The sequence below is a fragment of the Oenanthe melanoleuca genome, chromosome 13 (genome assembly GCF_029582105.1).
Source record: "Oenanthe melanoleuca isolate GR-GAL-2019-014 chromosome 13, OMel1.0, whole genome shotgun sequence".
In the NCBI taxonomy this organism is placed as follows: domain Eukaryota; kingdom Metazoa; phylum Chordata; class Aves; order Passeriformes; family Muscicapidae; genus Oenanthe; species Oenanthe melanoleuca.
Genome location: NC_079347.1, coordinates 18,182,642 through 18,210,195, shown reverse-complemented (window position 1 = coordinate 18,210,195; position 27,554 = coordinate 18,182,642). Strand labels below are relative to the sequence as shown.

The 27,554-nt window shown below is 49.1% G+C and overlaps 1 protein-coding gene across 2 annotated transcripts in view; it reads right to left on the bottom strand.

Annotated features, from left to right (window-relative positions):
* Positions 1 to 27,189, bottom strand: part of SEPTIN8 (septin 8) — a 35,022-nt gene extending 7,833 nt beyond the window's left edge. The window contains exons 1-5 of one of the 2 annotated variants that reach the window (XM_056502219.1): positions 27,031 to 27,189; positions 9,121 to 9,235; positions 6,364 to 6,559; positions 5,522 to 5,702; positions 427 to 588 (exon numbers count right to left, since the gene is read on the bottom strand). In XM_056502219.1, coding sequence (XP_056358194.1) covers positions 427 to 588; positions 5,522 to 5,702; positions 6,364 to 6,559; positions 9,121 to 9,235; positions 27,031 to 27,060 — 684 coding nt within the window. In that variant the 5' untranslated portion in view covers positions 27,061 to 27,189. Of the gene's footprint in view, positions 1 to 426; positions 589 to 5,521; positions 5,709 to 6,363; positions 6,560 to 9,120; positions 9,236 to 27,030 lie in introns of both variants that reach the window. The other variant, XM_056502218.1, reaches the window with a different exon arrangement.
* Positions 27,190 to 27,554: the final 365 nt, after the last annotated feature.

Below are 27,554 nucleotides of genomic sequence, written 5' to 3'. Positions count from 1 at the left end.
AATTTCCAAAGAGACAAAACAGATTAAAAATTTTTCTTCTTTAAATTGGGTTTTCTCTGGTCAGCCTCCTCAAGTCACAAGACTAATGTAAATCTTAACTGTTACATTTTATTCAAAGTTTCTTCTTCCTCAAATTCAAAATAGCCTACGAACAGACAGAATTAATTTTGAGGAAAGTGTTTTTCAAAAATTCAATAAAACAAATTCTAGAGCTAAGTTTCTCCAGAGAGCCCCCAGATTAAACACATTTTAATTAATTCTCTATGCACCAGCCTTTGCCATCTGTGAGACCCACAGCTCGACTTCCCAACAGATTCAGTGTCTGGACATTCCAATGAAACTCGGCCTCCAAGGCAGATTTTGTGCAGCAATGTGATTTAATTTAATGCCAGCTCTGGGCAGGGATGGGGCTGCAGCATCACCCACATTCATCACCGAGTTGATCTCAGCCACCGCCTCGTCGTCCGTGGGGAACTGATAGATCTGCACTCCATTGCTGACCAGCTCACTCATGATCTTGATCTTGAACTTGTGCAGCTCACTCTTGGAGATAGTGTCTGCTTTGGCAATAATTGGGATGATGTTCACCTAGAGAAGGGAGGAAGGAAGGACAAACACTCAGATCCTGCCCCACTGGCTGTTCCACACCTCCTGAAATCACCCTGGAGCTGTTACACAGGAGCTGCAGCACAGCTCAGCTGAACACTAGAGGGAAGAGTTTTCCAGGTCTCACTTGGCTGCAAGGCTTCAGATAAACCACACACCCTGCACTAAGTACACAGGGAGCAAATCCAAGCCCCTCTCTCACCGATGTATTTTGTTACACATTTCAAGGAAGCAGACACGGAGCAGCTGTCCCATCCCAGCTCACTCTGGCTATGCTTGACAAGACAAGGACAAGGATGAAATCAGCATTGGGCTGGTGCTGAGCTTTCCCATGCTCAGGTGGAAGGAGCAGGGACTCCTCAGATGCTCTGAGAGCAGCTGATGATCCTCTCCAAGGACTCCATGAGCCTCCTGGTGAGGCTCACAGCTGGGGTGTGCCATGTGGATTATATGGAGAAAGTGCCACACAGCAGACATATTTACTTCCATGCTGTTCTTGCTCACCTCTGGTTTCACATCAGCAGTCACATACCCCACACAATTTCATCCACCTGGGATTCAGAGCCACCCACAAGCTGCACAGTGGGGAGCTCTCCCTGTGCCCAGTGCCACCATGATCAAAGCAAACATCCCACAGCCACCATGAGTGATGGGGCTCATTATGGTCTCATGCTTAAGAAAGCTACAGTGGGGCTGGATCTGTCCAGGAACCCGTGCTGGTAATGCTGCTGTGCCCAGAAAAGCCAAGTGTGATACTGCAAACCACTGCTTGAACAAACAGCAGAACTCTTCTGTCTGAACAGCAGCCAAATTCATAGCATGAAACATAAAGATTTAGACAAATAAGGGGAAAGTGTGATTTGCCATCTAACATTTCCCAACAGCCAATGCTTTTTGTCCTACAGAGCTGAAATTCAGAGCAACTAGCTGGTCTCCAGTGGGTGCCCACTAAAATAAATGGCTTTGCTTTCCCAGCACAAGTTCTTTTAGCTCAGTGTTTTTCCCATACTTCCTGGGTTCCCCCTGCACTGCTGCTCCCCCTCCCCTGATCTCTGTTTAGTGGTTTAGAACTCACTAAACATAAGAGCATTTACTTACTTTGAACAAAAATAGTCTAAATTTGTTCATTGCAAATGTATCTGAGAGAGTAAATTCCTCTTTTTCTCAGCCACTGACCCAGACTCTTTTACCAAGGACCACAGAAAAAGGTCTGCTGCTCACTCCACTGCTCAGCAGTAGTCCTCTCTAGCAGGATTAAAGTGCCATGACCAGAGCTGGGGTCTCCCTGACCTGCTAGAAGCTGAGGAGGCTTGGATCCACCATCTGCCACAGAAAAGGGGTCAGCTCAGGGCTCACATCCCTTTTCAACTGGCCTGAGCAATTCCCACTTCTTTTTCCAGGGCACCAGTTCAGCCTTGCTTACAGCAGCACAGGAGGAGCAGAGCCTGGAGCACCTTCCCAGCAGCAGGAGAGACAGGCTCTGTGGTCACCACACTGGTCTCAGCACTACTCAAAGAAAGTGCAAACCAAGGCTGGTTTGAGTGCCCTCAACCACATTTCTTGTATTTTGAAAAGGCAGCTCAGTGAACAGCTGCTGGCACAAAGTTCACAGCACAAAGGGGTTTTACAAGTTGTGTTTCCAGTAATCAACAGCCACATCAGTGCTGGGGAGGCATGGATATGGCATTTGAATGAGTCCCAAGGCTAGAATGGGCTCATTCCTTCACCATACAGAGAAAGGATGGAACAGTTTGGAAACAAGAAACCAACAAGACATGAGATGTTACTGAACATCTTGTCCTTTCTCCCCACAGCACCTTCCACACATCCACCTCCATGTAAAGGCCAAGTCTGTGCATGGGGATTAGTGACAAACAGATGTATATGCAGCAAGAGAAGAAAAGTCACCTCTGCTCCTGAACAGGTTTCAAAACCCCAGTAAAAGGAATGCCAGAACTACACAAGGGCTCTCCCTCCACTCTTTTTACATAAATAATGTTGGTCTTGGGTTGGAGGCAAAATCCTACAGCAACATTCTTGCATCTCATGGTGGAAGAGCAAAATTCTCTATTTGAAGATCTAGTAATAAAATCATGCAGTTGACTATTGGCATGTCACCCCACTGCATGTGATGGGGTCAGTGTGCCCTTGCCTGTCAGTCCATGTGCTGGAGGGCTTTACTGGAGCTGGAATTAGGACCAGAGGAAGTCAGTGCTTTAGGCAGGACAGGGAACTCCTGCACACACAAAAATGTACCTCCTTCTCAAGTCTTTCTGACCAGAGCTGCTTCTCATCTCCAAAAATAAAACTCACAAGAACTTGTCATTTGGTAGAAAATAATTTTGCTGATGCAATAAGACTGCAGGCCTGTGAACTATAGCTGAATTTCTCCCCATCTCCAAACTATTCCTGACTGCAAGCTTCAGTGAAGCCAACAGGCAACTCTTGCTTCAGAAAGCAAAGAGCTGAGGCACAGGCTGCCTGAAGCATCCCCACCTGCCCAGGATGTGTCATCTCTTGGAGGGCAGGCAGTTAGCTGCACAGGCTGACTGAAAACCATCCAGGGACAAGGCAGCAAGCCCCAGGACCTTATGGCTGCACACACTGTGCCAGCACTTCCCATGACAGGGCTGGGGTTAAAACAATAAATCACCTTCTTATCTGATACAAATGCACTATTATGTATCTCCTTCTTTTCCCAGGTTAAACCCAGTGGAAAGTCTGTACCTGTCAGGCCCTATGTGCTTCCCACTAGAAGCCAGGCAGCCAGCCAAATTCCATCTACCTACAACCACTTCTGAAGATGCTTCTGCTCTCTGGCTGTAACTAAATACCCCAGATAACAGCTGGCCATGAGCTCAGCCAAACAGATATTGTCTTGCAGTACAATAGAAAATTTTGTTTACAAAACAGCTTTACCCAGAAGGGAGCTCATAAACTTTACACTAAAAGCAAGACTGGTTATTGAAATTGTCACAGACCAGGACAACACATCATGCCATTTGTGGGCTAAAGCAAAGATGGAACTGTCCTACAAACACCCTCTCAAAGCAGTCCCAGAGGCTAAGCCAGCTGAGCCTCTGACCTACCTTACACCTCCATTCTCCATTCTCCAGCTATAAAACAAGGGCCACACAAAGCTCTCCAAGAAAGGCAGGTTCAGGTGTGCTGACACAGCAACAGACAGGAGCCAGTGTCAGCTCACTGCTGCTGAATGGAGGGGCAGCACTGCCTGGGTGACACCAGCTCACTCTGCCCACAGACCAGCCCTGCAAAACTGGGTCATCTGTAGTGGGAAAGCACATCCTGGGCTGACACCAGTGCAGAAATGCAACATAAATCCCTGATGCCCAGAAAGTATCAATGGGCTCCACTCATTTCTGTTTCATTTCTATGGGCTCACTTGTGCGCATGAGGCCATCACAGCATGAAATCCAGGATGCTCTCATGCTGTGGGAAGAAGGGGGATGAGAACAAAGGCATAAAATTACCTCAGAGAGGGCTATTAAAGTGGAAGTTTGGAAATATAAAAAGTTTGCCTGTGCACAAAGTTTTCATCTGTGCACAAATACAAAGGATTTATTTTGGTACTACCAAAGGACCACATTAAAGGCAAACACAAGGAGATGTGAAAAGCAGGGAATGAGAAGGAAAGGAGAGAAATGCTTTGTGGGACCACCAGCAGCAAGGGGAATAGTGCAAAAGCTTTCCTCCAAAAATACTTCTGGGAATATGTAATGCTGGCACTGTACCAAGAGACAAAAGTTTATTAAGGGAAAGTTTTCAGATTCCTGATAAAGTCAGTGTAACAGCCACTAAAGCTACCAATGGAAAGCAGTGCCTGCTCTGGACTGGGGCCAAGGAAAAGCAGGCCATGAGCCCTGGATGGTGAGGGCAAGCAGCAGGGACTTCATGGGTGGAATTCAACCCACCAGCAAAGTCCAACAGAGCTGCACGTGGACAACACCAGAGAAGAGAGTCCTCAGTGAATCCAGGGGATCCACAGGCCCTGCAGGGTCCCACCTGCCATGCCTGTCCCTCTGTAGGCTGAACAGCATCTGCCGCCTGAAGGGAACCACTCTGCTGCTAAAACACTGCCCTGAAAGACTGGAAATTACTGAGAAGAAGAGATTCTGCTGCCACTAGTGACCTTTGAAGGCTCCTGCAGCTCCCTGGAAGCCAGCTGGAACACCCAAAACCATGTCAGAAACTTGCTCCCAGCTGCAGGAATAAAAGCAAGTAGTTGGTTAGGTAACACCCTGGCCCTAAGGCAGAACAGCTTATGCACAAAGAAACAACCTCAGCAGACCCTCTTGTGACCCACTTTTAGGATTCCTCTGACCTTGAGAATTCCTCACCATATCTACACTTTGAGAAGATACAGTGATCTCCTATCCAGATCACTTGGCACTGCCAGCACTCACAGCTCACACACAATGCCTCTGCTCAGCCCTTGTCTCCTCAGCACTGACCACCACCTTGGGACAAACACAGCTCAGTGGCTCTCAGCCCTCTGTCCCTGCAGACAGGTCAGGACAGTAAAGGGATTTACACAATTTAACTGCTGAAGCTGGAAGGCATCCTCACCTGCACATCCAACAGAGCTGCAGCTGATGGCTTTGATAAGTATCAGCTAATCTGGGTAAGATTCTTACAGTAGAGAGACACTCTGGAATTTACAACCAACTGGAAAACAGGCTTTTCCTGACATTTTTCAGGAAAGTCACTGACAAAACAAGCACAGGACCTCAGCAATCACCAGGCCATACAAAGCTTTACCAGAACCCTAAGAATGGCTCAGCTGCCTTGGAGGAATGAGCCCAGCACTGGCACAGAAGGAACAAAACCTTTCACATGACAATCAGAACCAGCAGCAGCATTTCAGAAAGAGGGACCACAGTCTCCAGCCCCCTACCTTGCTGTCCAGCTTCTTCATTGTCACCAGGTCCAAGGACTTGAGGGAGTGCCCGGTGGGGGTGATGAAGTAGAGGCAGACATGAATCCTTGTGTCGTGGTAGTTGAACAGAGACCGGCGGATCTTCAGCTCTTCTTGCAAATAGTTTTCAAACTGCGTGTCAATGTACTCTACGATTGGCCTGTAACTAAAACCATCCCATTAGCAAACCAGCTACCACAGCACACATCCAAACCGACTAAAGGCTGAGGGAATCCTCCTAGACATTATGTGATAACACTTAAAAACATACTGTAAGACCCAAAAAATTTAGCTTTTCAATGGGAAAAGTGTGGTGTTTACACACAGATCTTAGGTTGCTGGAGACTCTTGAGGCTGCACTGCAAAGTCTAAGGACAGTGGAGCACAGAAAGATAACTACTTTCCCCTATCACACTTTGCCTGGATTTCAGGACTGAGCCATCTGACTGTAGCAATGCAACACGACCAAGGAGACACCTTGGAATCCCAGAAAGCCTTTACCTGGGGATTGAACAAGACGTCTGTGGAGTTAACTGAGAAGCTCAGAACGGATAATTCCTGACCCTGCTCTGAGGACAGCTGGTTAACAGCTCATGCTCCTGGAGGACAGCCATCTCTGCTGGAAAGACCTCCTGTGACCTCTCTTTTTGGCTGTTCACCCATTTCCCTCTACCCTTTGTCCCCAGAACCAGAGCCACTACAGGCAGCACCTCCTTTAACAGAGGCACAGCAGCACTGCCAGGGGAACTGCAGGCAGCTGATGCCTCGTGGTTGGGCACGAGGCAAGCCCAGAAAAGCCGAGCAGATGGCACGAGACCTGCCTTTCATCTTTATTGATCTGATCCCCAAACCCAACGGCGTCCACGATGGTCAGCTTGAGGTGGACGTTGCTCTCCTGCAGGTCGTAGGTGCGCGGCCGCAGGCGCACCGCGCTCTCGTAGTGACTCGCCTCCTCCGTCTCGAACGTGGTGTTGAACAGCGTGTTCATCAGCGTGGACTTCCCAATGCCAGTCTCACCTGGGGAGGACAGGCCTTTACCTCACTGCAGCGTTAATTTGATACAGGTTCTTCACAGCACATTAATGTCCTGGGTTGCAATACAGGATGTGGCCAGAAATGTGAATTCTGTCCCCATCTGCTGAAACCAGGTGGGGCAGTGACCCTGATCTCCTGGCACACATTATCTGCTCATGGGCCAGCTTTAAACCAGCTGGGCAATCATCTTTATCTTTCCACAGCCCATCCTCCCTCCAGGAGATATCTCCTGTTCATGGCCAGTGAGTCCCAGGGCATGACTGATAAAATTCCATCATCCCACTGGGAGATGCTCCAGCCAGGGGAGGAGCCAAGCCTTTCCTACCCAGATAAAAACTGACATTTTGGACAGCAAGTTATCCATCCTTCCACTGGATTCCAGAGGAAAACTAACCAGACCTTTCCACATCATCCCTGGAGCTTCAGAGGAAACTGCACCTTCTCCAGGAGCACTGCTCCAGCTGAACCACATCTGCCCCTGCAGGAGGATGCAGCCACCATTGAATGGGACTGTGCCAACACCCTGACTGACTGACGGGTGTCAGCTTGGATTCTGACTCTGGCAGGGTTGGGATTGTTCTTTGTAATACTGCATTTCTATTTTAATTTTCCTAGTAAAGAACTGTTATTCCTAATTCCCTAATCTTTGCCTGAGAGCCTCTTAATTTCAAAATTATAATAATAATTTGGAGGAAGAGGGTTTACACTCTATATTTAAAAGAGAAGCTCCTGCCTTTATTGGCAGACACCTGTCCTTCAAACCAGGACAATTAATTAGAGAACTAAATTACACTGTGGAAGGTCACCACAAATTGCTTGTGGACAGACATGTAATTGTCACACAGGTGTCTGCCTTCTCAAAGGCCTCCCTTGCTTAATGCAAACAACACAGAGCACTTGGGTTTTGTCTCCCAGTATCACACAAAACACATCAGCACAGTATTTTCCACGAGCCCTGACTTTGCTGGGGATTCTGCACTAGAGAAGCTGTGGAGAGGACAATTTTAGTAGCCATTGAAGGACACCTGGGATGCATCACAAAAACCTCTATCCCAGAATATTTGGCTGACATGCTGTTTGTGAGTCAAGAAAGGCTTTGAACTGCTGTTCCTGGTAATGAAACAAGATCGATATTTTCCACACTGGCATAGAAGGGGCCTCATTTAAATTCCTTATTCACTACACACAGCCCTATTGGCCACGGGGGTGAAGAGAGGCAAAATCCAAGGAAATAGCTTTCTACTCTCTGCTCATATCCCAGGCAGTCCATCCTGCTGCCACTTCAGACACTGCTGAGGAGCCCCACAGCAGACACACTGGTGAGAGAGCAGAGGGTGGGAAAGGTTCTGCTCTACAGAGATGCCATGCCTACTGCCAAGGGCTTTGGGGTCTCTCATTCTTGCAGCACCTCAGACTCTGCTTGTCACAGCAGCATAAACACCCCAGTGCTCAGAATGGGGCAGAGGCATGCACTGCTTCCCACCAGCTCTGGCTAAGAGTTGTGCAAGGAAATAAAGCCAGCCTGAGCTCTAGATTAATCTGAAAGCAGGCATATGAAGAGCTCACTTCTGATATAAGCCACATTCTCCTCTACAGTTGTGGACACTGTTGGGAGAAGGAAGTGGCAAACAGAGTGGGGCATTTCCTCTCTTGTCCCAAAAAAAATTTAAAAAAGCTAAATGAGGACGGAAGAATATCCATTCTGGTACCCAAGAATGACACAAATCAAAAATGTATTGACCTCTGATGTAATTACCCTTCTGCTAAGAACAAATCTGTGAATTTCAACTGTGATTTCAGCCACACTTATTATTTGTGGTGTGGATATGCAAGAGTGACTTGGGTATGGCACAGGCACCTTGTGTAAGTTTTCAGGGTGTCACTGCACAGTTTATACAAAGCCATAGGAGCTGCTGTCTCTTGATGTATTTCTGCTGGTCTAGCAGGTTACACCATACAAGGACCAGCCAAAGCAAAAATGATGCTCATCTCATTGCTGAAAGGAATTGGGCTCTAGTACTCCAGCCAGCATTGCCTGCTAGATCACATCAATGACAAAATTAAAAGACTACAAGGAGGTTATTTTAAAGTCAATAAGGAACACTCCCCATCCCTTTCCAAGCACAGAGGTGACCATGCTTCACTCTCTGCACCTGGGAAAGCCCTGGCCAGGCACAGCTCAGACACAAACCTCTTGTGCCCAGATTTGGGGTGCAGGCTTACACTCAGAACTTACAGCAGCTCTCACATAACCCATGGTGCATCTATCATACCCAGCTCCTCATGCCAGCCACTGCAGTTTACACATGGAAATACTTAACTTGCTATACACAGCCTCCCTTTGATCCTTCCTACGGCAAAGCTACTGCAGCAGAGATGATGAGCAATACCCCAGTGATTACAGAAATTCTCCTGGTTTCATTCAACATGGTTTTTTAAGAGTTTGGCATCTCTGCCTTGCTTAAGTCCCTGCCAAGGTGTGTGGCAGAGCAGAAATGCTGGTCCCACCTCCCCCACGCCTGTTTGCAGAGGAGCACGCTCACCCACGCAGAGGATGTTGAAACTGAAGCCTTGTGTGACAGACTTGCTGACCAGCTGGTCGGGGAGGCTGTCGAAGCCCACATGGCCCCCCAGGGCAAGGTTCCTCTTCTCTTCATTCTGCCAGGGAGAAGCAGCCAGGTTAGCACACTGCACTGCAATGAGAGCAAGGCCACCCCCCTCCTGGGCACTCAAAGCCCAGCAGTGCCAAGAGCTTGTGTTCTGGCACACCACAGCTCAAACCCCCAACAGCCACCAGCAGCTGGAAAGAGACTGGGAAATACTGATCCTCATGGGAATTAGCAGAACTAATCTACCAGGCCCCAAAGTAGACAAAACACTAGAGTGAGCTTCAACTACATGCAGCTGGGAGAGATCTGCAAAAGAAAATCCACCATGATGTGTTTCAGCACTCATTTCTCTTCAACCTTTTTTTGTGTTTTTGTATTTTATTTTCTTAAACCCTCCAGCAGCGAATTCAGCTTGACAGACTCTGCATTTTCCCCTGAGTACTTGTCTTTCCCCTTTGCCATTGCCACAAGCAGAGGTTTGCTCACCCAGAGCTGGGTGTGCCAATAGCACAGCAGGGCAAGGACCCACCTGTCTGTGACCAAACAGTTCTAACCTTCCACTGCTCCTCTGCTGTTCCTGCTCCTGCCTCCCACGTGTGCACTTTGCTCTCCCTTCTGTTTCCTCCCTCCCCAGAGGAGCTGATCACCTGTAGAGGATTTGCTTAGGAGCTAAGAGAAAAAAAAAAAACTCTGAGGAGACAGGAGCTGTGTGAGCTGTGCAGAAAGGCAGAGCAGAGCAGCCATAGAGTGCAGCAAGGAGGAGCTGACAGAAGGGTCATTTCTTTTTCTAGTGGCTAAAATCAGGCAAGTTTGGAATTTCAACAGATGCTCACCTCTCTGTACAACTAAGCAATGGGACCAGACCACCATACCTGCAGCCCCTCAGGCACTTACCCACCTATGGAAAAGGAGAATGATTTGGTAATTGATTGTTTTTCTTAATCACCAGCACACACAGAAGATGGGAATGGAAAAAATGTGTGCCCTTGGTTTGGCTCTGGCTCTTCTGTCTGTTCCTGACACTTGGAACTTGTTGTCCCAGCACTAAGACTGAGAGAAAAGAGCATTCCTGAGAAGAACCAAGGCTGCCTGTCAAACTTAAATGAAGTCAAGAGGAAAATAAATTCTGTGATAAGCCTTATGTATTGCTCTGTGCCTGCAGTAAGATTGCTAAACAAAACACAAACCTTTGTTCAACTGCATCTTGAGTCAAAGCCTCCTTTAGCTCTGCCTTTGGTAGAACAAATATTCCCAGCCTTGAGAAACAAACCATTTAAATCACAAGAACAACTTGTGAACAGCTGAAACAACTTCCATGTCACACACAAACCTTCTGGCTGTTCCATTTAGCATTTTTTACCCACTTTCAGATGATTTTAGCCCAGCACTCTCCCAAGGGACTCCCTGGACAAAAACACAATTGAACCATCGCTGGGGGCTCCTGTGAACCATCCTATTCTGTCCAGAGAGGATCAATCACACTCACTAACCTGGCAGAAAGAGCAATCATTTAAAGTTTCCATGTGTAACTGATGTCAGCAAGGTTTTGAGATGGCCAGAGTTTAGGTGAATTAAAAACAAAAACAACCCCTAAGACAGGGAGATCTCCAAGTCTAATTTTCTTCCACTCACCTGCCAGTACAGGGAGATGCTACAGCTCATACCCCAGGGATTTTAAAAGTGAATCTGTGCTGCTGCAGGCAGCTGAATGCTGAGCATGGGGAGGCACAACCACGCTGGGAAAGGGAACTTGGGACAGTGTGTGAGTGTGTGTGGTGGGAAAAGACCCAAGAGTTGATTAGGTCTGGCTTTTCCCTTGAGGAGGAGACTGTCTCAAGATGCAGGAAGCCACTGCAGGCACCAGCTGAGCTCAGGGGATTCCTCAGGCTCTCAGCCCCTGGTCCTCATCTTCCCTGTGTCCCTCCAGACACCACAGAGCTCCCAATGCCAGCTCCCAGCACTGCAAATTTCACAGAGCTCCAAATGCCAGTTCCCAGCACTGCAAATTTCACAGAGCTCCAAATGCCAGTTCCCAGCACTGCAAATTTCACAGAGCTCCCAATGCCAGTACCCAGCACTGCAAATTTCACAGAGCTCCAAATGCCAGCTCCCAGCACTGCAAATTTCAGAGCTCCCAATGCCAGCTCCCAGCACTGCAAATTTCACAGAGCTCCAAGTGCCAGTACCCAGCACTGCAAATTTCACAGAGCTCCCAATACCAGCTCCCAGCACTGCAAATTTCAGAGCTCCCAATGCCAGCTCCCAGCACTGCAAATTTCACAGAGCTCCAAGTGCCAGCTCCCAGCACTGCAAATTTCAGAGCTCCCAATGCCAGCTCCCAGCACTGCAAATTTCAGAGCTCCAAATGCCAGCTCCCAGCACTGCAAATTTCACAGAGCTCCAAATGCCAGCTCCCAGCACTGCAAATTTCACAGAGCTCCCAATGCCAGTTCCCAGCACTGCAAATTTCACGGAGCTCCCAATGCCAGTTCCCAGCACTGCAAATTTCACAGAGCTCCAAATGCCAGCTCCCAGCACTGCAAATTTCACGGAGCTCCCAATGCCAGTTCCCAGCACTGCAAATTTCACAGAGCTCCAAATGCCAGCTCCCAGCACTGCAAATTTCACAGAGCTCCAAGTGCCAGCTCCCAGCACTGCAAATTTCAGAGCTCCCAATGCCAGTTCCCAGCACTGCAAATTTCAGAGCTCTAAATGCCAGCTCCCAGCACTGCAAATTTCACAGAGCTCCCAATGCCAGTTCCCAGCACTGCAAATTTCAGAGCTCCCAATGCCAGCTCCCAGCACTGCAAATTTCACAGAGCTCCCAATGCCAGTTCCCAGCACTGCAAATTTCACAGAGCTCCCAATGCCAGTTCCCAGCACTGCAAATTTCACAGAGCTCCCAATGCCAGCTCCCAGCACTGCAAATTTCACAGAGCTCCAAGTGCCAGTTCCCAGCACTGCAAATTTCAGAGCTCCCAATGCCAGCTCCCAGCACTGCAAATTTCACAGAGCTCCCAATGCCAGCTCCCAGCACTGCAAATTTCACAGAGCTCCAAGTGCCAGTTCCCAGCACTGCAAATTTCAGAGCTCTAAATGCCAGCTCCCAGCACTGCAAATTTCAGAGCTCCCAATGCCAGCTCCCAGCATTGCAAATTTCAGAGCTCCCAATGACAGCTCCCAGCACTGCAAATTTCACAGAGCTCCCAATGCCAGCTCCCAGCACTGCAAATTTCACAGAGCTCTAAATGCCAGCTCCCAGCACTGCAAATTTCACAGAGCTCCAAGTGCCAGTTCCCAGCACTGCAAATTTCACAGAGCTCCAAGTGCCAGCTCCCATCACTGCAAATTTCAGAGCTCCCAATGCCAGCTCCCAGCACTGCAAATTTCACAGAGCTCCCAATGCCAGCTCCCAGCACTGCAAATTTCACAGAGCTCCCAATGCCAGCTCCCAGCACTGCAAATTTCAGAGCTCCCAATGCCAGCTCCCAGCACTGCAAATTTCACAGAGCTCCCAATGCCAGTACCCAGCACTGCAAATTTCACAGAGCTCCCAATGCCAGCTCCCAGCACTGCAAATTTCAGAGCTCCCAATGCCAGCTCCCAGCACTGCAAATTTCACAGAGCTCCCAATGCCAGCTCCCAGCACTGCAAATTTCACAGAGCTCCCAATGCCAGCTCCCAGCACTGCAAATTTCACAGAGCTCCAAGTGCCAGTTCCCAGCACTGCAAATTTCAGAGCTCCCAATGACAGCTCCCAGCACTGCAAATTTCACAGAGCTCCAAGTGCCAGTTCCCAGCACTGCAAATTTCAGAGCTCCCAATGACAGCTCCCAGCACTGCAAATTTCACAGAGCTCCAAGTGCCAGTTCCCAGCACTGCAAATTTCAGAGCTCCCAATGACAGCTCCCAGCACTGCAAATTTCACAGAGCTCCCAATGCCAGCTCCCAGCACTGCAAATTTCACAGAGCTCCAAGTGCCAGTTCCCAGCACTGCAAATTTCAGAGCTCCCAATGACAGCTCCCAGCACTGCAAATTTCACAGAGCTCCAAGTGCCAGTTCCCAGCACTGCAAATTTCAGAGCTCCCAATGACAGCTCCCAGCACTGCAAATTTCACAGAGCTCCCAAGTGCCAGCTCCCAGCACTGCAAATTTCACAGAGCTCCCAAGTGCCAGCTCCCAGCACTGCAAATTTCAGAGCTCCCAATGCCAGCTCCCAGCACTGCAATGCGGTGACAGCTGAAAGCTGTTCCCACAGAAAGTCACAGAGTCTGACAGCTACACTTTGTGTCTCTTCATTTTAAATCATAAACAAAAACAAGCAAACAAAAACCCAAACCAGAAACCTGGAATGACATTTTGGCTGGGAAATAAATAAAAGCTGCCGATGGCTACGATTAGGCTGAAAGTGCCTGAGGCTGGGAGGTTGTTTCCAGGCAACAGGCAGCACCACTGATTTTAAAATAGGCTCCAGCTCTGATTTAAATAGGCTTCAGCCAGGCAAGGCTGCATTGAGAACTCAGTCATGCCTTGGCTGCAGGAAACCCAAATGCATCCACACAGGGCTTTTTCTCTCCTTTTTTTTGGCACTCAAACTGTGTTCACTACAGGACAGGAATACACCTACTCAGAACTGCTTTCTGCCTCTCAAAGCTGCTAAACCAATGAGCCAAACTGCAGTGGAATCATTTTTGCCAGTGACCTTCAAATGCAGTTTCCTTTATTTCTGTAAGCAGCAGAAATAACCTGGTCCAATTCAAGGTACTGCTGATACCAAAGCAGAAAGCCATTTACTGTGTTTGCAGTGTGTGTCAGCTGTCATTCAGCTCCAAAGGGATTTTCCTGTGTTAGGATAAACAATAGCAACAGCTGCTGGGAAGTAATAAAACTAGGAAAGTAAATAAAGGGGGAGAAAGTTTTCACTGTTTTATTCTTTCCCTCCAATCCATCGAGCTTGGAAGCTTGACAGCCTTGTGAATACAAGCACTGCTTCTGCTCACTTGTGGAGTCTGGTGTGTGCACCTGTGCTGCAGAGGAATCTGCCCACACCCTGATGAGAAGCCCAAATGACCAGTCCCTCTGGCCAGTTCCCACACGACAGGTGGCTCTAGGACAGCTGGAAACAGGTCACTGCTAGTGAAGAACCCCTTCCAGCAGAACAGCCAGCCTGCACACTCAGCACAAACTGATGCTCAATGCAGAACACAAATGCTGCAATGAATGAGGGCAGTAGTAATGCAGCAATGTAGGGGGGTTTGTTTGTTTTAAACAAAAACTAAGGATTTCAGTAGAACTTTCTCCATACTTTGTGCCAGCAGTGAGAGTGCCTTGTAGGACAGGAGCTGGGCAGGTCATATGGCAGAGCCAGATGGGATATTAAGAGTCTGCAATGGCTCCACCTCAAATAGCCACTGCAGCCCTGAACATCCCCTTTGGGTCATTAAAAACATTCTGTGGTGGGGCAGCTATCAGGGTTTTACTTGCAGTCTTTGGACATGCTCTTCAAAGATTTCTTTGCCTTGAGCTGATCTTCAGGCTTGAAGCAGAGAGCCAAGGGGATAAATCATATTTTGAATCTGGAATTTTGCGGGAAATGAAAGATTCATCATAAGGTCAGAGCAGAATTTATGGATTTTCAAATCCAAAGTTCTTTAAATGTTTTCACAAATGTTCTGGCCAGGCAAGAGGCACAGAAATGGCATCTGGGGGCATGGCCACAGGAACAAGAGCCATCCCAGAGGAACATCAATCTTTAGCTCTGATTTGACAGCAGCATCACAGAACCCTTTTCTCAGCATGCAGCAGGAAGACAGACATGTCCTTGGTAGCACAGATGGAACAGTTAGCTGAGCACCACAAGAACTGAAACAACACTCCAACCACAGTGCTTCAAACGTGCTGTGATGCTCCAGGGGCACCCCAGCAATGGACACACCCTGCTGGAGGCTGAGGATGGATTTGGGGTGCACAATGGCACACCAGCCACAGAGCTGCCCAGGGAACCAAGGACTCCCTTCCAACTCCCACTGGCTTCCAAGCCCGTGGCCAGCAGGACCGCAGGCTGGCAGGAAGATGAAGCACTGCTGCTGCAGGCAGCTGGCCACAGACCACATCCACTGCAGATGACATGTTATCTGACCCTTCACTGCAAGGCAGACAGGAAAAGGCAGCAGAGAAACACAGTCAGAGAGACCAGATCCAGATCCTGTAAGAGGATCAACACAGCATCATGTATTAATTAGGCTCTTCTTCACAGACAGTGATTAAAGAAACCTGTGAGAAGAGCACAGGCTACAGCTCCAATCTGTGTGCCTATGATTCCTCAAAAAGTAACAACCCCATCACAGTTTCTCTTCATGCTTCACCTCCAAATTAGCATCAGTTTCACTCTGCGTCATTACATTTTTCAGCAGCTCGTTCCAGGAAAAGTGGTTTTACCACTGCCTGCACAACCCAGGGAATGTCAGCAGTGGGTCCAGCTCCACGTTCAGCTGCACAGTGCTCCCAGCTGGGGCTCCTGGTGCAGAGCAGCTTACTGCTTCTAGATGTGCTGCCCCTGCTTCCTTTGCTTTCACGAGGAGCACTGTAAACAGAGCAGGCCTTGTATAAAGAAGATTATTCTGATATCACTTGGTTTAAAAAAAAAAAAAATTCTGTAAATATCATCCTTCAATTAATGCACCACAAAATTCTCCTTAATGACATATGCTTGTGTTTCCTGCTTGAGACATCCCTCAGGCTTTTTTTCCTGAATGATGGAGGTGAAAGCATATGGGTAAACAAAAGCATAATTGAATGCCACAATCATAAATGGTGATTTATTTTTTTTTAATGGTGATACTTATTTTTAAGAACCTGGCATGATGGGACTTGTAATGCAAACCCTGGGCCCTGCTTCATCAGCATACAAGCAACTGGTGAATAAAAACCAAGAGGGAAAACATAAAATCACATGGTTTAGCTGGTAAAGAATGATGACTCCTGGATGTATACCCTAAGGGATAGCACAGAACTTTTTTTTTTTCTGTGTCTGAGCTGCCCTTTCCTATTTCTACAGCCCAACAAAACATAAGTGAGAAAGATGAACAGCTGACTTTTTCCAAAGGCAAACAACAAAGACCTACAGGGAAAGAAGGAAGGAAATTAAGATTTCTCTCGTTTCTGCTACATGAATTTGCTTACACTTCAGTGTAAGCAGTGACCTTCAACCCAAAGATTGCTGCTCCCAAATGCTCCCTCCAGTACCTCTGCAGCACCAGCCTGGGATCCGTGGCCAGGCTACATGCCAGCCCTACACAGGGAGAAGCTTGTGTCTTCCAGGAGCTCACTAGGCAGCTGTATTTCAGGTCCTTCTCTTCCCAGAGTTCTTCCATTTACATTTTTTCACACACACACTCAGAAAACACAAAGACTCAACACCACAACACCTACACGGCGCTTTTCCACAGCACTTCAATTCTCATTCTGAGGAACACTTCTGTGTCTAAATTCCTGAATCCTGGATGTCATCCTGACCTTAGAGCATGAGAAATGCTGGAGCTGGGTGCAGCATTCCTGTGTCACAGGGATGCCCTGCAGCAGCTCTGTGCCCTGGCTGTTCCCAGGGAGCAGCGCTTTACCCTGCGGGGAGCACGCGGACACGCAGCGCCAGGCACATGGCAAAGGGCACACACACATCCTCTCCTCCCTGACTTACAGCCCAACCAAAACAAGGAAGAACCAGTGCTGGCAGATTGCAGGCTCCTGAGCAGAGTGACTCAGGCAGCAGCAGGAGGGCAGGCAGGCTCCCCACACTGTGCCCTGCAGAGCTGCTGGCCCGGCACCCGGCACAGCTGGGCACTGCTGCTGGGCACAAACAATGACTTCACCTCCTCTGCCCAGCCACAATCCACAACACTGTGTGCAGCACAGAGATTAACACACACTCCAAAGGGGTTTGTAGGATGCTAGTCCCTTGTCTCCATGGAAAGACACAGAATCAGGAAATCATTCCATGCTGATGCAGGGAGTCTTATTTTGCAGCTCAGCAGAGAAAGGACTGAGTGATACATGGCTGTTTATCCAACCCAAGCAGAGCCAGCTGGTCCCAGGTACAGCTCATGTGTGCTGGCACTGCCTGGCTCTCTCAGGCTGGGCACTTTGGGCAGTGTCCCACCAACCAAACAGAGAGGGGCTGCTTCAGGTCCCCAGCCCAACCCCACAACCTCCCCCAAAAGCCAACCACTGCAAGATTCCTTGCAAAGGCACTTGCAGTTTTCATCATTTCACAAGCACACTGAGTCATGGAGCAATTGAGTACTTGCCTAGAGACCTTTGGGCAAACAGTGTCAGAAGCCAAATCCAGCTTCTTTGTTCAAGCAGGCACTCCCTGGGGCTTGGCCCAGCTTCTGGATCAATGCAGAAAAATTTGACAAATTACCTCTCTCTGGAGAATCTCTCCATCTCTGAATGCTGGCTCAATAAATGCCACTTGACATTTGCAAAGTGACAGCAGTGAATACAGACTCCTATTTCCATTAAGAAAATATCTCTTTTGCCTAGCTCAGAGCTGAGGGGCAGTTAACAGCAACACCACACTTCACATAGGAGAAACACTTCTGTGGTGTGAGCAACATTCAAAACAGTCACTAACACAATGAAAGTATTACCTGTCTCACAGCCTAATGACTATTAGATGTATAACAGCATCAGAGAATGGGATTGCACTTTGCAGCCTATTAAATAGGAGATGGTCCAACAGAGGTAATGGGACCACACTGGACAGGGAGAGATTCTGAGCATAGTAAATATTAACAGAGGGCTCAACAGAGGGGGAGTAGTTGTGGGTGCCTTTGGCACTGGAGATAAAACGAAGCACACTCAGCTGGGGCTGGCCAGTGGAGCTCTCAGCACCTCTTAGGCTAAAATTGTGACATCTAAATGGCACCTAATCTCAAGGAGATTTGCAAAGTGCAAGCACACACCCAGTTCTGAAGGTTTTCAGTTAAGCTTAAGGCATGGGCTTAAAATTTCAGATCCCCATCATGGAGCACTTAATAACAGGCTGGGGAACGAAGAAAGGAAGAAAAAGCAAGCCCACAGATGCAGGGTTTCTGCTGATTTACCACTTGTCTTACAATACCAACAAGAGAAGATGAAGAGCTTCATCTTCTCTGCTGCCTCCTGCTCCTGCCCACTCTGGTGGTGGGACATGGCCAGTGATCCAGGATGCACCTGAGACCCTGAGCCTTCTGTGCCTGTGCAGGGAGGAAAACTGTTGTTTTTCCTGTTGTAGCAACCCTGAAGTGCTGAAAAAGGCAACATGGTGATGCCTAACACTGCTCTTCCCTCCAGCAATGGCAGGGCAGAGCCCCAGGTGCCTTCCCTTCTTTCTGTTTTCCAGTTCTCAGTACAGGAGCACAGCCACATCTGAGCCAGCTCTGAGCGTGGGATGCTGTGCCAGCCAGCCATCTCCAGTTGCTGCATGCTCACAATGAGCTTCCAGCCTACACTGGAGTCCCCCCAAAAAACCTCACACTAAACAAACACAATTCCCAACCCGCCGCCCGCCCCCTCCCTCCCCCCTAAACTGCTCCTCTAAGAATGCCAAGAATTTTCCCAGACACTCAGGCCTTTATTCATATCCCTCCTGGCTCCCAGCTGCACTCCAGGCAGGCAAAAACATCACTGAAGAAACCACATATGGAGTCACCACCAAGACATGCCAAGTAAAAATTGGAGCCACTTTATATTACAGAAGCAAGAAGGCTCAAGAGCTGAGATTCTGGCCTTTAACTTTTGGACCCATCTTGAAGAGCTGTTCACAAACTTAAAGACCAGCAAGTGATCAGTGAGTGCAGTGCTCTCACAAGTATTTCCAAAAATCGCTGGTCCAGTGCCAAGGTTCACAATGTCCCTGTGCCCAGGGCAGGGGAAGCAAAGGCTCTGCTGCACAGCAGCAAACCCGGGGCTGAACACACACTGTAACCTCCTCCCCTGAGAAGGTGCACAGGGATTTAAGGGAGAAAGCCCAGCTCCTTTGAAGGGAGGCAAACTCCTTAATTTCTTTCCTGAATCCAAGGGGCTGGTTCCAAAAGGCACCTGGATTCCTGGGCACACCCTGTGCATCCCATCCCCAGCAGGATGGCAGGCTCTGCCAGCACACAGCCAGGAGCAGGCACTGGCACCCTCAAATGCTCTGCTTCTGCACCAGCCTGCTGCCTCCACACCTGTGAGCACACAGCTGAACCGAGGGCACTGCCTCCCCTGCAGCCCCAGCAGCCTCTCCTCCTTCAAAGAGCACAACAAACCACAGAGCACAAAACAAAAACCCTACACACATCTACAGAATCAAATGGCACATCAGCAAAAACATCGGGTTTTGCTGATGCTCAAAGCCAAGTCTCAAGTGAGAGTAAAGCTCCTCATCTTCTCATACCACACACAAGATGATCCATTCACAACCTGTGAAGGCAACATCAGTTTTAATTTTCTGCAAACAAACAGACTGTTTCTGGCTTAAATTCCTCTCTTTTTTACCCCACAAGCAAAATTCCAACATGCTTCTTTTTCTTAAGCTGTTATTTAGTGATTTCCCTATAACATTTAAAAAGCCTAATAAATTAATTGTGAGGTCTTTCTTAATCAAGAGAGGACTAAATAGGCATTTTGTCTCTATCACAAGTCCTGGATGAGAGTTTATAATGGAGCAAAGCAGGATTTACCAGGCATTATGTATACAGTGTTCTGCAAACATGAAATCTGCCTCTGAGAATAAGAAAAGTTGGTTAAAATAAAGAAAGCTATGGAACCAAAAATGAAAGACATTTCCTCCAAAATGACCTTAAAGGATGAGAAAGTTCAGCTTCTTGGCAGCCTGAGAATTCCATCCACCATAAACTATTCAAAACCAAGCAAAGCCCAAAACACAAAACTTTTACAACAGACTGAAAAAAAAGATCCTGAAATACAAACAATGCAAACCAACACTGCCCTAGTCAGTATCTTTAAAAGTTTATTTATTCAGAAGCTGCTGAGGCTTTTAATTTAATGAACTTTCCAATTAACCCTGTCAAGAGCCTAATCTTAGCACCTTATCTAGTACAGACTTTCCCAAGTTTACCCAAGGCAGTGATGTATTCCCAGTTTGCACCCAGCTGAGCAATCTCTGGTCCCAGCATCCTTCCATGAGGAACAGGAAACACTTGGCAAACACAGTGGCTGTGGGACAAAGCCAGGAGATAAACTGAGTGCCTACCCTTAAGGACTGGAATGAAAAAGGTTTGGAGCAGTTTAAAAGAAGTGTTGAAGAGGGGAAAAAGGATCTGGATCCCCATCACAACAAACAAGCCACACTGGATAGCAGTCATGAATATTATTTGCTTTAGTTACCACTTAAAATAAACATGGCAAATTCCCACATACATTTTCAGAATTTATTGCCCAATTACAGTAAATACTGTTATCCAGTACATTTCTAGAGAAGGGAAATATAATGGGAACCCAAGAGCTTTTGGTCACCACTGTATGCTTTTTCCCAGTTTGCCTTATGCAACCATCCCACAGCATCTCCACAAACAGCTACAATTTCTTGTAATAATGCCTGGAAGACACTAGAAAGAGAATATTCCACAATATATCACAGCAACTCAGCTCTTCTGAGTTATCATACTAATAAGCTGACTGCTATGTATCCTATTAATACATGCCTCCAGAAAACTTCCAAGTGTATTAGCACAGAATACTTTTAATCTGAAGAATCGAGGCAATAGGAAAACTGAAAAGAAAACTTCTATTTGAAAGACACATGAAGCAGAAAGCTAAGCTGAAGGGACTATTCTTTCTGTGTGAAAATACAGGATAAATCTATATTTAGGAATATGAGCTGGAAGCACCTTTGCTGCAGAAAAAGGGAGTGTTGCTGGGAGGCCAGCTGCCAGCATTTTACTGTGGCAGAGCTGGAAAGCCAGGATCAGTGTCACTCAGGGTGGAAGGCTGCTGTCAGCAGGGTCTGGAGCAGAGACCTGGCACTGCCCCTCTGTCCCCAGGCACCCCAGCAATGCCCACTGCACAACACAGTGACCACAGAGGAGGGTCTCCTCTCTCAGCAACACACCTGAGGATTGCAGGGGATTGCAGACACCATTTTCCAGCACCAGCACAAGCTCTGGGAACAGCCACGGCTGCAGGCAGACATGGGCTCAGCCAGGCTGAGGGCTGAGTCCTGCCCCTGTTACAGCCACAGCCCTGGCTGCCCGTGGAGGATCTGATGCATTCCCCACGTTTCCTTGCACACAAACTGCACACTCATCAGCACCTCGTGCAGTGGTGAGGTGAGCATGGCAGAACCCCAGCCCCTGATGGAAGTGCAGCCCAGGCTCTCAGGCTCCACAGTCCCTGTGACAGTCTGGTTTTGAGCAGGGCAGCCAGAGAGGGCCAGAGCCCCGAGACAGGGCGCTGCATGGGAACCTTGCCTGAGCTGTCTGACATCTCTGGAATTCCATGCTGTGGGAGACAGACACTTTTTGGTTTCACACAGGAATACAAACAGCTGAAAGTGGTGCCTTCACAGCCCTGACCTGGTCAGCCACAAGCTGAGAGCGGCGATTAGGGCTGTGCCCAAGAACCCTGTGGCTCTCACTGACACCATTCTTCTCTCAACATCCCCTGCCATCCCATTTGGAGGATGCTGATTCCCTGTCTGGGTTTCCCAATGTCACAAACTCCAGGTGAGCATGGCTGCTCATGCCAGAGAAGAGGCTCTGGAAGAAAAGCACATGGCAGGGACAGAGGACAAACAGCACTGCCAGGATTTTATTTCTCACTTGGGCTGCTCTGGGAGGACAGGTGGGCTCTTTTAGCTGTCTGACACTTCTTTAATACATGAACATGAATGCAAAGCCTCAGGTATAAACCCAGAGCTCACTGCAGCTACACAGATGTGGGGAAGAGGAGACACCAGCAGATTCTGCATAAACACAATACCCACCTCAACAAACCAGTATGGGACAGGACAATGGCATCTGAAACAAACAGGGCAGCTTCTCCCATCCACAGCCTGAAGTGTGCTCAAAACACCCTGAATAATCAAAACTCATAAACGTACACAGGTGGGGTGAAGTGTGCAGTGTGCCCACGCCCTGCACGTCTCCCTCAGTCCCATCACCTCCCAAATTCCTCCTCTTAATTGCACAACCCAGGAAAAGCCAATTCAGCATCATGCCAGTCTCTCCCCCTCCCAAGCTCCAAGCCAAAGGAGCATGGGATGGGATGGGATGGGATGGGATGGGAAGGGAAGGGAAGGGAAGGGAAGGGAAGGGAAGGGAAGGGAAGGGAAGGGAAGGGAAGGGAAGGGAAGGGAAGGGAAGGGAAGGGAAGGGAAGGGAAGGGAAGGGAAGGGAAGGGAAGGGAAGGGAAGGGAAGGGAAGGGAAGGGAAGGGAAGGGAAGGGAAGGGAAGGGAAGGGAAGGGAAGGGCTTGACTGTCGCTCTGCAGGCAGAAAAACAGCCCAGTGATGGCCCTTGGCTTCACAGCGGTGCCTTGAGACGACAGCGCTGGGGACAGTGGGGGCACTCAGAGACAGGGCTGAGCCTCTCCCTGCAGCTGGAGACAGCACTGCTACTCTGCCACAGAAGATAATATTTAGGGAGCTTCTGGCCTTCCAGCAACGCTGGGGACCGGCTGACAGCTGCCACCAGGGCACAGATGACAAGCCCTGACACCACACCAGCCTCCTGAAAGGGAGTTATTCTTCAGGCTCTCATTTGTTTTGCCAATGCTGAGGGCACACACGGCCTCAGCCTCCACCAGCTCACGTCCTTCCACCCACTGTCTCAGCACTCACTGCAGCTACGAGCAGCTCTGGAGCTCCCACGCACAGCAACATGTTGCGGGAGGAAGAGACACCCTGGATTCACCACAGTGGGGAAGAGAAAAAAAAACAAACCAAATAAATTTTTATTCTGGGCAACACTTGTACCCAGTGCACACACTGAAAATAAGTGTTTAACTGCCATGGGCTCTGGCTGAGTTAATTGATTCAGTGGTTGAGGCAGTCAGAGCTGGCTTCCTGTGTGAGGACACACAGAATTCCAGGGGAGGAATCACAGGGCTTGGAGACGCAACCACCAATCTGTCCCCTCCAGTGAAAGGCCATTTTCTGCATCATTCCTTCCCAAAAAAGCACCCTACAGGCAGAAGAGCTGGCCAGCACAGGGAGGGGAAGGGCTGCTCCTGCTGGGTTGGCTTTCTAGTGCCTGCTACCAGCTTGGAGAAAAATCTGTCACTTGTGCTCCACACTGCATGGGGGACCACTTGAGTTTTTCCAGGCAAAAGGTAAAGTGAATAGCAGAAACAGACAAGGGGATTTAATCCTGGAACTTTCAAATGGTGCCAACTGCCTGGGTGAAAAAGAGAGAAGGGGGAATATCTGAATTCAAATCAACCCCGTTTTCCACTGGAATTAAGCCATGGAAAGGTTTTCCTTTGAGAGTTCACTTAGAAGAAAATGTAAACCTGTGCTTAGGACCTGCAGACTTCTGGTCATGAAACACAGAGCTGTTCTCAGCTCACTCCTCAAGCCCATCTTTCACCCTGGGCAGAGTGGGTTTAGGCTGTGCATCATTAAATGAACCCTGAGCTTACAGAAAGCAGCAACAACACCTGAAGTCTATCAGAATGTAGGTGTTTATGGCAGGAACAGGCACCATCCAAAGGCTCCTCTCCTCCCAGAGCTGGGAGCAGATGACAAGACAGCAGTGGTGTGTAAACAGGTAGAGCTGACACACAGCTGACAAACTTGCTAGATCCTCCCGAAGCTCAGCAACTCGCTGAGACAAAGCAAATCCCATTGTCTATTTCCAGCAAAGAGGTCGCTCTTCAGCTTTCCTCTGTATAAAATGGTGTTTTATTGGCAAGATCTTCTAATGGAAATTGATTTATTGTAAAGCTAAATACCAGCTAAGCCAGTACCAGCCTAGCTGTCAATCAGTTACATGAAGGGAAATTTCAGGATTGCACATGGACAGCCATTCCCAACCACAGCTCACAGCTGCCATGCACCTGTGTCCAGTGGGCATCAATGCTCACACACCCTGTCTGTGCAGGCAGCTGTGGTGCCCATGCAGAGCAATCAGCCAGAAGTTAGCTTTTCATGTTAAACCCTCATCTGAGCCCAGCCTTGAGACTGAGGACACCTGCTTCTGACAGAACTGCTCAGTTTTGAGCCCATTGCCTTTGCAGCTCTGTGCCAGGCTGTGGGTTAGGGCAGATAGTTATGCAACAGCATTTTGTGAGGTCAGTGGGTCTAATTTAAAAAGATAGAAAGCAAAAGGTTTGGAAAAGCAGAAGTCTTACAGTCTCATTCTCACATCTTATCCCATTTATTCTCCTCTGCACCTCCAGTCACTCCTCAGTCACTTTTTCCCCTTCCAGCATTTCCAAGTTCCTTCAGAACTTCTGCATTTCCCTGCTGCATTTCAAGCACCTTCTGGCTTCCACATGCACGTGGTGGTTGGGCTGTTTCCCACTCAACATCCCAACATCCTTGCCAACGCTCTAGTGTCTGCTCCAGCACAGTCACCTGCTAACTCAGCACCAGCCAGCTCAGGCAACGGAGAAGCTCTGAGCTCTAATGACAAAATAAAAGTATTGCATAAATGAACCAAACATTATCAGTTTTCCTCCCACCCTGGTGGTGAGCAGCTTCTGGGTCTGCCTGCAGCCCAAGCCCTGAACACAGCTGTGGTTAACCCGAGCAGATGAGCAGAAAAGTTCAGTCTCCAGGGGTTGAAGCAAATCTCTCTTACAACACTACAGCCACAAAAACAAAGGTGGTGCTGAGCAGCACTGGTGTGATCCTGCTGCCTCAGAGGTGGCTTTCCACAGATAAGCCTCCTTTCATTTCTTTTGTTGGTCATTTCCAACAGCAGCACTTGAAGGGAACTTTACTATGCTGGAGACAGAGGCATTCTGGAGGACTGTGCAAGGGAAGTGTGCATCTGCAGAGTTTTCGAAACACATTATCCAAACCTAAGGATACTACACTCCAGAATACCACTGTCAGCTGGACACATAAACAGCTTCACCAACCATGACCTATTGTTTATCAAAACCCTACTTCAGAGGCCTTTTCAGCATTACTTCCTACTGCAAATACAAACAGCTGGTAAAAATAAGCGAATTTATCATCACCTTTGCTTGGCAGCAACAAGCTACTCCCACATGGACTTCATGCTCAGGAAGCTGAGGTATGGTAACACAAAATGGCAACAAGAAACCTGTTGCCAGCCCCACAGAAAAAAAAAACGGAATCATGAAGTTTCCATGATACTGCTGGAGGAACAACAGAGACACAAGCTGGGGGTAAAGCAAACAGCAGCTGGGACAGACACCTGCCCCACAGAAATGGAAAGGAGATGTTGCTCTCCCAGATCCAGGGATCCAGGCAAAAGGCAAACTGAGATCACCAACCTACCGTGCCTGCAGATCCCCATAAAGCCACCCCTGCACAAAGCAAGCAGATTTATTCCTAATGCAGTTGGGCACTCAAGTAAGCCATGCTGGAGCCCAGCCATCTCCCTTTGGTGCCCAAATGAGAGACAGGCTCCTTCAGGGGTTTTTTTTCCCCTTTCTTTTTTTAAAATCAAAGTGACAGAGTATTGATGTAAATACAACAATTCAAGAACCCGCACCAAAAAAGCAAATTAATTTTCTCCAGAACTAGGCAATATTTCAGGTTCCTGTAACACCTAGGAAAACCTGCACAGGCAACAGCAGGCACACAAATTAACATTAAAAGTGTTTTTATATGATACAAATGCAGAAAGAATTGCAGTGAGAGTCTTGGTGCTTTCATTCTCTGCTGCTGTCTACCTTAATCTACTCCTCCCAGAGCCTATAAACATTACCTTTCTTAAATAAGACCCCCACAATTCAATTTTCCTTTATGCAGGTTTTAAGTAAGTTACAGTCTTGAAAAGTCATTTCTGAGCTGGAAACTTTTGGGCCAGGGTTCAAAGAAATTAAGCAGGGTTTGAGATCCTTGGCAAAAAGTAGCTTACAGAGAAAAGAGTAGCAGGGACTTGTTTGTGCTCCAAGGGCTTGTCTATAATTCAGACAGCCACCACTGCTGTTCCCATTTATTTAGTAATATCACACCAGGCTATTTTGACTTTGGAGAGCTATGCTATTTAATGCAGTAAAAATGTTTTTAGGTCTGAGAGCGTACAAGACACAACACCAAGCTCTTTAATGAGAGCAGCCTTCCAACAACAACAAAAAACTCAAGCTGTAGACAAAGAATAGTTTAGGGCTGACAGATTTGAGGCAGATTGACTTCCGACGGCAGTTATACAACATGTGAGCTGCAGAAGGCGGCGGTGCACAGGTCACGCTCCATATTTGCTGTACAGCATTCCTGGCTTTGGCTCGGAGAGCAGCCAGCCTCGAGGCTCTGCTCTGCCCGTGATTGAATCAGCGCTGTTATACACACGTATATGTGCTATACACGCACCGCCAAGTTACTCCCGCGGTGTTCGGTGTGTAAACAAGCGGTGTTTGGTGAGGTCTGACCCGTTCTGCGGTGATGCACGGCGGCACACGCGGGTCCCGGTACCCTTCACAGCATCCCGGCCGGGCTGCCGGTGCCGTGCCAGCGCCAGCGCCAGCCCGCGGCCCGGAGCCTCCATCCGCCGCTCCCTGCGCCCACGGGCGGGCAGCACCTTCCCGCACAGGCTTTCCCCGCACACCGCGGGCACGGCATCGCCCCGCTCCCTCCGCAGCCACCCCCACCCCACGCAGCCGCCGGGGGCCCCGGCCCCTCCATCCGAGGGACAAAGGAACCGCAGGCCGCGCCGCGGTGCTCACCGAGAAGCGCTCCACGTCGGTGGCGGCCATGGCCGGGCTGCGCGGCGCCGGCGGCGGGAGCGCTGCAGCCGCTGCCCGCCGCTCGGCTGAATGGATCCAATATGGCCACTTCCTGGAAACTCCCTCCGCCCGCCGCGGGCGCCACCCGCCGCCGGGCCGGGAGCCGAGGGGCCGGGCACGGCCGGGGCGGGGCGGCCCGAGGGCCGGCCTTCTCCCGGGAGCGCCCGCCGCCCTGGGCGCGGAGCGGAGCCGGGCACGGCCGCGGGGCTGCCCCGCCGCCCTGGCCGCGGAGCGGAGCCGGACACAGCCGCGGGGCTGCCCCGCCGCCCTCCCCGGGCTCGGTGCCGGGCTGGGGCCGGCACATGGCGCGGGGCCGTGGAGGAGAAGGCGCGCCCGGAGCGGGGCGGTGTGCGGGCGGGAGGGCCGGCAGCATCTCTGCGGGGGTCACACACGCTCCGCTCCCCAGCTCGGGAAGGTCTGCAGCGTCCCCCGTGCTGAAGGACATCACACTGCACAGGGCAGCG